Source organism: Girardinichthys multiradiatus, chromosome 10 (assembly GCF_021462225.1).
Source record: "Girardinichthys multiradiatus isolate DD_20200921_A chromosome 10, DD_fGirMul_XY1, whole genome shotgun sequence".
Lineage (NCBI taxonomy): Eukaryota > Metazoa > Chordata > Actinopteri > Cyprinodontiformes > Goodeidae > Girardinichthys > Girardinichthys multiradiatus.
The window spans coordinates 26,059,416-26,070,280 of record NC_061803.1 but is presented as its reverse complement, the minus strand read 5'-3'; the positions used below and the strand labels follow the sequence as shown (position 1 = coordinate 26,070,280).

At 40.1% G+C, this 10,865-nt stretch overlaps 1 protein-coding gene across 2 annotated transcripts; it reads left to right on the top strand.

Moving 5' to 3' along the window:
• The first annotated feature begins 286 nt into the window (after positions 1 to 286).
• Positions 287 to 8,160, top strand: LOC124875786 (5'(3')-deoxyribonucleotidase, mitochondrial-like). 2 transcript variants are annotated; one of them, XM_047378196.1, is made up of 5 exons: positions 287 to 1,639; positions 2,510 to 2,610; positions 4,154 to 4,214; positions 4,339 to 4,453; positions 6,442 to 8,160. In XM_047378196.1, exons 1-5 carry the CDS (start codon positions 1,379 to 1,381, stop codon positions 6,561 to 6,563), a joined length of 660 nt encoding a protein of 219 aa, XP_047234152.1. In that variant the 5' UTR covers positions 287 to 1,378; the 3' UTR covers positions 6,564 to 8,160. The 2 variants fall into 2 exon arrangements, with proteins under 2 accessions (XP_047234152.1, XP_047234151.1); XM_047378195.1 differs by having other exon boundaries at positions 6,362 to 8,160.
• Positions 8,161 to 10,865: the final 2,705 nt, after the last annotated feature.

Genomic DNA, 10,865 nt, shown 5'->3' with positions numbered 1-10,865 from the left:
TATTCGTCATGTTGGAGCTACTTATTTGATTATACTTCTTTACTGGTTTGTCAGTCAGTCATTTTCTACCGCTTATTCCATAGTGGGTCGTGGGGGAGCTGGTGCCTATCTCCAGCAGTCTATGGGCGAGAGGCGGGGTACACCCTGGACAGGTCGCCAGTCCATTGCAGGGCAACACACAAACAACCACGCACACACTCATTCACACACCTAAGGGCAATTTAGAGAGACCAATTTACCTAACAGTCATATTTTTGGACTGTGGGAGGAAGCCGGAGTACCCGATGAGAACCCATGCATGCACGGAGAGAACATGCAAACTCCATGCAGAAAGACCCCCAGTTGAGAATCAAACCCAGGACCTTCTTGCTGCAAGGCAACAGTGCTACCAACTGCACCACCGTGCAGCCTCTTTACTGGTTTGAATTTGTTGAAAGATATGTTTTTGGATTACCTTACATGTTTTGGTATATTTACAATAGGGCTGAAATTAATTAATTGGATTGATTGTGAATAATCAATTATTGAAATAATCGTCAACTAATTCAGCAATCGACTAATCACTGGAGGAAAGGACAACGCTATTAAGTAAATAAAAACAGTGTTAATGAGACGAATGGCTTATTCCGTTCACTTCTTGATGACATTTTCAATTTATTGTGTTGTAGCATCAAAAAAAACATTATAGATCAAACTGGAGTTGGAAGTGACCGGGGACGTTATTTATGAAGTGCTAAATAAGACCTTGGTGACATTTATTAATATAAAAAATATATATATCATTTTGGAAATCTTTAAATACATCTAATCAAGTGTACGAGTTGACGTGAATGCACCATGGGCATAAAAAAAAAACACTGTCGTAAAACACCGTGTAGAAGCGCCACTGTTGGGGAGACAAGTCTCAACGGGGGAACCCGGTTTGACACAACACCTGTTTATCGTACAGCTTGTTCCCTCAGCTGAGCCCTTCTTCCCCCTGATGCCGCAAAATCAGGCCATACCTGTCCGTGTCAGTCCACACTGCTTCAACAGCAGCTGTTACAAATGCAGTGGGATGCCCAGTGGTAGCTAACGCACGCCGTAAACCGCTCTTAACGCAGCGTCCAGCGGTGTGTCAAATGTAACCTGGCCGCTGCTGCTAACTTGTCCGCTAGCCAACAGTGTTAGCTCAGCTGCAGCAGTGAAACGGCCACATATGAAGTTAAGCTACAGTGAAACACAGCGTCATAAATAAGACGGAAAAACTATAGCAGTAACGTCAGAAAGCAGCTTGAACAGTTATTTTTTTTTTATCTCCCATGCGGACGTTTTGTCGGCTTGTTCCGGTCGTAGTAAGTTCGGAGAGGTTTAGCGACCTTTGGCCTCGGCGGCAGCGATGTTGCTGCGCACGACTGCAACCCGCCTACTCGGAAGACCTGTTCCTTTTAAGAGGATTGCCAAAAACATGTCGTCCTCCTCAGCTGCCGGAAAGAGACTGCGGGTGCTGGTCGACATGGACGGGGTGCTGGCGGACTTCGAAGGGGGGTTCCTGAAGAAGTACCGGGCCAGGTACCCGGACGAGCCCTTCATCACTCTGGATGACAGGAGAGGGTTTTGGGTGTCAACACAGTACGGGCAGCTGAGAAGCGACCTATGTGTAAGTGATCATCAAATAAGTAGACAGATGGGCCCAGTTTAATTTCACCGGGACTGGTTGCATCACTTTATTCATTATGAAAGTCCTGGTTTTGTGATTTACTCCGAAGATACGTTAAAGATACTATCCTAATTTTTTAGTAAAATCAATCAAACTCACGTCGGCTGTAGTTTTTTGCTGTTGTGTTATGGATCGTTATGTAACTGGTGTGATGCCTCTGGTGACATCACACCAGTTACATTAAAGCCACTGAGTTATTTCTGACTATGTCCAGATATGTGTTTTTTTTTTTTTTTCTGAATATTTTTCTTCCTCTTTATTGGTATATTTTTAATATAAGTCCTACTGCAGATGCTTGTACTTGTATTCTGATTAGTAAAGTAAGGGAAAATCAAATGGCTCTAGACAAAAAGACATCTATAATGCTTCAGAATTTGCCAAAATCTGTTAAAAGTCAGTGTCTTGTGAAGTCATGAACCCAAATACATGAAAAGCAGAATTGGCAGTTTCAGTTTTCAGTGTGAAATCCTGCAGTGGCAATCCAGACTTCAGTTCCAAGTTTTTATTTTTATTGCAATTTCTCATACAGTATGTTAGTTATGGAAAAATACACCGCTGGACAGTACCCTTAAAGCAGCAGGCTCCATTTAAATGATCCAGCATCAGCTCAGAACAAACCCTTGTTTTTAAAGCGAAACTAAAAAGAAAAGATGGATGGGTTGAGACTTTTTAACAACTTCTCGATAACGAACTTGACCTTTCTACCTTCCTGTTTTTACAGTTAAAGTTCACTGAGATTGATACAAATACACGTGATCAAAGTACTCCACTGGATGTAAGCTGTGGGTTTGTGTGTTTTTCTGTCTCAAGGAAAAAGCCATCAGTATTTGGCAGTCCAAAGGTTTCTTCATAGACTTGCAACCTCTGCCTGGAGGAGTGGAGGCGGTGAAGGAGATGGCCAGGATGGATGAGTAAGACTCGAAGGCGTTCTCCAACCATTTGATATGTAATAACAAATTTTGTGCGGCTGACGTAGGAAAATGTGATGAACAGCACAGTTCTGCACGTTAAAGATGCACCCACGTTCAGCAGGGAATTCATGTTTTGGTAGATGCTGCGTCAACCCTAATATGATCAATGGCTTTCTTCTCTTTAAAGTAGCTGTAGTGATTCATTGTAAGACTGGAAAATGGAAGATCCTGCATGTGGACATCCCTGCCAAGCATTAAGCATTATCCATGATTAATGTAATAAACTTCTGCCATATACGTTTTGAGATGCTTGAGTTTAACAAATTCACTTCTCTGGTAGTTTGTTTGGGACCGATTTTTGGCGGGCCATATCTAGTGCCTCACATACTTGAGGAAAGGAACTGTGTTTCAGCGAGTGAGGTCATTCTATATATTTTGATTGGGATGTAAATAAAAGGGATATGATTTAACCCTAATAAGTCGTGCAGCCAGGTGCGACTATTAATACCCAGATACTTTCTCTTTTATTCCAGATAACGGAATAATATGGGGTGGATAAGAACTTGTTTGCACCAATTTATCGGTGAATTTGCCTTTGACTGGTATGATTGGAGATTGGAACATCAGATGTTGAAAAAAATCTTTTTCCTATTCATTAAAAGCATCCATAATCTGTGGTCTATAAATGCATCAACCAGTCTTAAGATATTAGTGTTTCCCTTGTTTTTTCTTGTGACAAAGTGCGTCATCCTGCTGGAAAACTGACAGATCATCTGCAAATTATTTCCGGATTAATGGGAGAAGTTGCTCCTGGAGAACGTTTTCAACCCAGTCTTTATTCATGGCATTGAGAAAGCAGGAGAACTGACCTCTCACATGGATTGTATCAGGATCACTGTTGGGACAATACAGAACTCATTTAGGCAAATACTTTTTTCTATTTTAACAAATGATTTTGCAGATGTTTTAGCAACCAATAAAATCATTTGGCAGCAGTCATCTGATGTCCATCCCTGTACTTTCTGCAGATTCGAAACATTGGCCTTGATGTTTTTCTTAGCCAAAACTGTCGTCTTTGCGGTTCTCCTTCTAAACATCGACGCCGTTATTAGAAAGTCCTTTCTTCACCGACACTTACCTGCTGCCAGTGTTAAGCAGCCTCTGCCTTGGTGGCGAGTGAGTTTAAGAAGTTTACAAAACACAATGTTTGTCCGTCCCTTCCCCCCCGGATTACTCTCAGCAAATATTAATCGAGTTGTTCAATTCTTGTAGTTTTTCAATGATTCATATTTTACAACTCTGTGGTTTTAAACGTAAGAACACCCAGAAGCCTTTACGTATCCAGATCAGTTTGGATCAGGCCCCTTAGATAACCTTTACATATTGATCATTCTTACCAGAGCGATCGCCCAGAACGTGTTTGAACTGGTACCACTTGTTTTCAACACAATAAAGAGTCGATACGGGTGGAGTGCAGCCGGAATAGGAAATGAATTGCCATGTGTTTCCACTGAGCTCTTGTTGTTTCCTGTTCTCCTTGCAGCACAGATGTCTTTATTTGCACGAGCCCCATTAAACATTACAAACACTGCCCGTATGAGAAGGTAAGCCCTCTGTCGATCGATAGAATGGAAGCTTCTTCTTCGCTAATCATTAAAGTGTTTAATTTTTCTAATAGCTTACATCTGGATTGTCTTTGTGTGTGCTCGTGCTTGTGTGTTTTTCCAGTACGCCTGGGTGGAGAAGCATTTGGGCGGCGACTTTCTGGAGCAGGTCATTCTGACCAGAGACAAAACCCTAATTGCTGGTGACCTCCTCATAGACGACAAGCCTGACATTCAAGGTGAGCTTTGTGTATGTGCACTTGCATTGTTTATTTTGTGACATACAAAAGTTTCAGACTGTACAGTGCTTCGAAAAACGACTTGCCCGCTTAATATTAGACAAAGATAACTTGAGTGAAAACAAAAAGGAGTTTTCAAAGTAGGATTTTATTTACTCAGGGGAAAACAGCTATCCTAACCAACCTGGCCTGATGTGGAAAAGTAATCAGCTTCCTTGTTAAACCACAAATTAACTGTGATAAACTAAATCTAATTGGAGAAGTGAATAAAATTTTACTAGCCACACCGAGGCCTGAATATTGACAGACCAGCAATTAAACATGACACACCCAGCCTGGTCTAAATAAATTCAGGAACAGATGAGAAACAAAGTTACTGATACCTATCAGCCATGAAAAGGGTTATAAAGCCCATTTGAAGGTTTGGGACTTTAGGAGACCAAAGTAAGAACCATTATCCACAAATGGAGAGAACATAGAATGATGGGGAACTTTCTCAGGAGTGGATTTTACAAGATCTAAAGCAGGTGAAACCTGCATCTCAGTGTTTGTGATTCAACAATATGAGCGACTGGACAAAAATGGCATCCATGGGAGAGATCAGCAGTAAAAACCGCGGCAGACCAAAAAGAACCCAAAGGCTCATCTCACATTTTCCAAAACACATCGTGATGATCCTCAAGACTTTCTTTAAAATGTTTTGAATAAATAACTAACTCTGACTGCACTGTTCAATGATTAGGATTAATAGGAATGTATGAACCTGACTGTTGTGAAGTGCCTTGAGACAACATGTGTTGTGAATTGGCGCTATATAAATAAAACTGAATTGAATTGGATGTCTTGCAGACTTTCTTTTTTCTTTTTTTTTTGTTGTCTCTGGACAACAGTGGGACATTTTTGAAAAGTATTACCTTTGGTGTAAAACTAACAGCATTTCAGAAAGAGAAACATGACACTGACAGTCAAACATGCCAGTGCCTAGTAGAAAATCTTGAAGGAGTCCGGGCCTTAGTTTGTGGCCTTCAGCGCTTTTTGAGTTAAGCAGCAGAACAGAGACCCAGCAGCAAGTCCACTCATGAATGGCTTACAAAACGAAAGAACAAAAGGAAAGTAAAACCCAACTTCCATTTCCATTGATAGAATGATTACTGGAAAAATCTAGAAACTTACTATTCTATTCTTAAGGGTAGTAAGTTGATGGCTTTAACTTGAAGCAATAAAAACATAGATATGAGGCTGAAAATTCTGACTTTGTAAGCTAAAAAGCATTTAAACCACATAATCAGTCGTGGAACCTTTTCAGATCAAGTAGAGGAAAAACAGTGAATCCCTCTTGCAAGGTCATACAACATATGTTTATGTCAAGTTATTGCTGCTAGTTGTGTTGCAGTAAGCTGAGCTGTATATACTCTATTTTAGGGCTTGATAAACATCCAACAAATCAGATCCTTTTTTTTTACCGAGATCCATATGACCAATCAGAATGAAGTGCTCTCTTGTTGATCCCTTTACTGGATCTACTAAATCCAATAAAGGGTATCCCATTGCTTCTTAAACTTTTAAGCAGTTTTGGATATAACCATGAAAGTCTATTAAATAGGTGATGTGTGTTAAATCATAACTTTTAGGTATTATAAAGGTTTAAATCCTCCCCAGAACTCTTACCAGTGGCAGTGGATTATTACATTTGCACTGATTCTGAGCTTTGCAATTGTATTCATGACCTATGACTTTTTTCCAGTTTTAGTCATGTCACAACCACAAACGTTTTTATTGGGATTTAATATGATTGACCGTCCTAATGTAGCTCATGAGCTTGTTTTGCATCTTGTACATCTCTTAACACTGTGTACTGCTTGTCTGGGAGCTGTTGGTGGTTATATAACGTTCATGTGTCCTGATCAGGGGTGGAGCCCAGACCAGCTTGGGAACACATCCTGTTCACCGCCTGCCACAACCAGCATCTGTCTGTCTGTCCCTCCCAGAGACGGCTCCTGTCTTGGTCGGACGACTGGCGGGCCATTCTGGACAGCAAAAGGCAGTGAGGGACCCTGCTTCCCGACATCCTCCGCACCCTAGTAACCAGGGTAACCAGAAGCACCTGTAAAACTGATCGTCCCACTGTTGACTTTGCAACAATGGCAAAGGATCAGCCTTCTCTACCTTCGTTTCTGGAAAAGAAAATTGAAGTCAGCTGTACAATTGTTGGGAGAGAACACTCACTTATTTTACCACCAGGGGGCAGCATGACACTGGTTGAGAAGTTGTTCTGACAGCTACACTTTCCACTGAACACAAAGTCTAAATAATTGGATGTCAGTTTCAACAGGCCAGACTGCATTGGCTGAAGCTGTTGGTCTCTTCACCCCTTATTCTTCCTAAATTTGGACCTTTTTACTGAGAATCCATCTTGTTTTATTTTTCAGGCTGCTGCAGTGTTTTATTTATGGCGTCATTACAAAAGGACAGTTGCATAAATGTGTCTGTGCACTGTGATTCACCCACAAACATCAGAGCACAGGAAAATGAACAAAAATAGCCTCACAGAGCCATAACCGGTGAGAGTTTGCACAGGAGTGGGACAATTATACGTGGGATTACTGTAATTGTTATGGCTGGAACTAATTTTTCCTGTACTTGATTGAAACACCACTTTAATGTACGGACGTTTACATCCCCTCATCATTGGCGTCAGTTTTTTTACTTTTAATGATACGTATGAATATGGCTGAATTCAAATTTGGTGCACGATAGACCTGCTGTTTTTGGCATGCGCCATCAAGTTCTAGCAGCTTGATAAGATTGGGCTATCTGGGCACAAGGATCAGAAGAATGTTTAGAGGAGCTAAGGTAAGGCTTTCTGAAGCAAGATCACGGTCAAGCATGGCGGCAGCATCATGCTCAGGGTTTGCTTCCCTGCAAGTGCATCACATGGAGTAGGACTAGTCCCACATTTTTCAACTCGCCTTTAAATTAACAACTGGATAGTTAAGAGGTGAAAACTATTGCCTGACCAGATATTGAAGGCTGAATGAATCTTGTGAATCAGAGAAAATTAACAATCAGTTCAAACTTGTGCACCAAAATGCGTTGAGGTTGTATACCACCCTGGATGAAGGAACCGTTCCAGTTCATCATTGAAAGCCCCTAAGAAGAATCTAACATTCAAGCCAAAGATGAAGGGATGTAAACTTCTGACCACCACTGTAAATGCAGATGCATAAATCTGCTGGGAAGTTCTCTCTTTTTTTTTAATGCAGTTAAAATGACAACTTTGGTGCTCTTGTTTTAATGTGGTTCTTTCACAATGATCTATGCATGTTCACACACTGAGGGAAACATACTAGCACACGCGTGCTGCCAAAAGAAACAAGTGTAGAACAAAGATAGTGACTTGAAGCTTATGTTCTTTCAAAGGTTTTCCTTTTTTAAACTAATTAATACAAGAAAATATTTAGAAAATGGTTAAAGAAAGCAAATATTATTGCAAATGATCTGAGTCATTTCTGGTTAGATGTGTCACTTGTCCTGTACTGTATTTATACTATAGCCTGTTTACATCAGCACATATGAGTAGATTGAAGTTTGAGGGTTTAAACTCTGAACCAACTCCTACGTGATGACATGGATTTGTTTAAGCAAGCCGAATTTGAGTTAAAAAGCTATTCGGAATAAAGTTTTCTCTCAAGTCGGTCACAAAACGATACTAACCTTTTCATTTTTCAAAGACAGACTCCTGTTATCTGCAGAAATATTCAGATGATTCTGCAGTTGTGGGGTGGATCAGAGATGGACAAGAAGCTGAGTACAGGAAGGTGGTGGACCGCTTTGTGGCATGGTGTGGAAACAATCATCTCATTTTGAACATGACTAAAACATAGGAGATGATTGTAGATTTTAAGAGAAACAGGAATAAGTCAAAAACTATTTCCATCATGGGAGAAGAAGTGGAGGTGGTGGAGGAGTATAAATACCTCAGTGTTCACCTGGACAACAGACTAGAGTGGAGATGCAACTGTGAAGCCATCTACAAGAAGGGACAGAGCAGACTGTACTTCTTGAGGAAGCTTAGGTCCTTTGGTGTTTGCAGCAAGATGCTGCATATCTTCTATAAGTCTGTTGTGGAAAGTGTGATCTCTTCTACCATCATCTGCTGGGGAAGCAGCATCAGAGCCAGAGACTTAAAAAGCTCAACAAGCTGATAAAAAAGGCTGGTTCTGTTCTGGGGACTCCTCTAGAACCTCTGGAGATCATTGTGGAAAGAAGGATTCTTCATAAAATGAAGAACATTATGGAGAACCCTGAGCATCCTCTTCATGAGACTGTCCTACAACAACAGAGTGTCTTCAGTCAGAGGCTTCTTCAGATCTGCTGTAAGACGGAGCGCTACAGGAGATCCTTCCTGCCCAAAGCCGTCAGCATCTACAACGGCTCTTTGAGGAAACCTTCATAATATGAGCTATAACAACATTTAATTTCCCTTCGGGATTAATAAAGTATTTTTGAATTGAATTGAATTTTAGTGTGTTTAGAAGGAGCTGTTTGCTCTGCAGAGCCTCTTCGTGAAAACCTTTGGGAGCCAATCATATTTGTGCTTTTGTGCCTGGTTTAAAATCGATTTCTATCTTTTATGTTTTAACTCTTTGTTTTCTCAACCCGAAAACAATGAAAAATAAGTAGTCTTTTTTTTTCTGATGTTTTTTTTTATTTTGCAATCTCTTTGTTCTAATCTGTTGTTAATTTATGTTCACCCTGTAAAAACAAACAGATGAAAGCAGATGGTTTTGACAGATGTTCGGAAACTTGCCCGCCCTCAGAGTTTTACACCCCGGCATGGCGGGGTGGTGGGAGAGTTTAAACATGATGTGCACACCTCTATGTCCTTGTTGCGACATTTCCTCTCTGAGTCAATCATATCAGTTCATTAAACATTACTTAACGAATTCATTTGAGCAGTTTTCCAGACTGTTCTTTGCATTTTATTGTTCCACCAGGGTAGATTTTGCAGTGCACCAGAAACTCCTGATGTTTTGCACCTGTTACACCAAAAAATTCATATGTTTTGGTAAAAAAAATAGCAGTTTGAAATGGGACTCATTTTGATTTTAGTAACTTCAAGGTCTAGATAACTATGGGAAAAAATGTCATGTCAAAATGTTGTCTTTCCTTCTGCCCTTCCTTCCTTTCCAGAGGTCTAAGAAATGGCCTCCTCCCCAGGAAGAAACATTTGACTTTATGGTAATAAATATGGACCAAAAAGCACAGATTGCATCAATGAATGGGTTAAAGAAAGTTGTATTCTTTTGGATGTCACTGCAGAGTTGTAAAGCACTTTGAATTGTCTTGTGACTGAAATGTGCTTTATAAATAAACTTGGCTTGCCTTCTGTACTTCCTTGTCCTTTCTTAAATGTTTCCCTTGGGTGCCCCCCTTTCTTTATGTCCACTTCAATCCCCTCCTTTAATAAAACCCCTTCTTATTTCTTTCCTTTCTTTCTCTTCATCCTTTTGTTCCATTCTTCATGTTCTTCCTTACCTTTCTTTTCTTTCTTCCTTTTCTGTCCTTCCTGTCCTTTGTTGTGTCCCTTACTTCCTGCATTTCCTTTCTCTTTTATGTCCTTCCCTTCCTTTTATTCCATTCTTTCTTCCTCGTGCCATTCCTCTCCTTCCAATCGGCCATTTCTTTCTTGTATCCTTTCCTTTCTTCCTTTCTGGTTTGTGTTCTGCCCTTAATAAGGTCACAGCAGTTCACTGAAACTGTGTTTTATAAACCTTTGAACTATGAGGGAATATGGCTCACTGGTTATGTGACTTATGTTTGTAGAGATTCTACAAGGATATTTGCAAAATATACAGTCATGATGTGTTTCCTTTTCTTTCCTATAAAAATATACAGTACACATCTCTCCATCTCAGTCCCATACCTAATGTGGATAAATAGCTGCAAAACATTCAGCATGGCCTTAAAACACAATACTAGCCATTACCAATAAGCTGATGTTTTATTTTACTTCAAATTAAAGTATATTTGAAGCATTTTCTTCACCAGAAGCAAAGATGCTTGACAGACACTCACCAATAGTCTTTTGGATCTTTACTGTGAGAGGAACTGTAGGATTTTCACTCTTATAATGTCCGGGATAAAACAAAGTAACGTTGGTTGTAAGATTTCAGCCTTTACTTTAAAAAAGAGAGAAAAAAGATCTGGGCCTTTACTTTTTCAGGAAGAAAACAAGGAAAAAAATGATTTTGACCTCTACTTACCTGTAACTATTTATTATTAACAATTTCTGAGCAGCATATTTTTATCCAGGTGGTAAAATATCGGTTCATACTGGGAAATAGCAGAAAAAGACATTACATGTACAATCATGAGCACCTCCCAGGCCGTCTGTAGAAATTATTGATGG

Bases quoted from the DNA above. Each gene is read 5' to 3' on its own strand.
- LOC124875786 (XM_047378195.1), top strand. From the start codon at position 1,379: ATGTTGCTGCGCACGACTGCAACCCGCCTACTCGGAAGACCTGTTCCT. The intron at 2,611-4,153 runs GTAAGACTCGAA...TTCTCCTTGCAG, and splicing joins GAGATGGCCAGGATGGATGA to CACAGATGTCTTTATTTGCA. The intron at 4,215-4,338 runs GTAAGCCCTCTG...GTGTTTTTCCAG, and splicing joins AACACTGCCCGTATGAGAAG to TACGCCTGGGTGGAGAAGCA.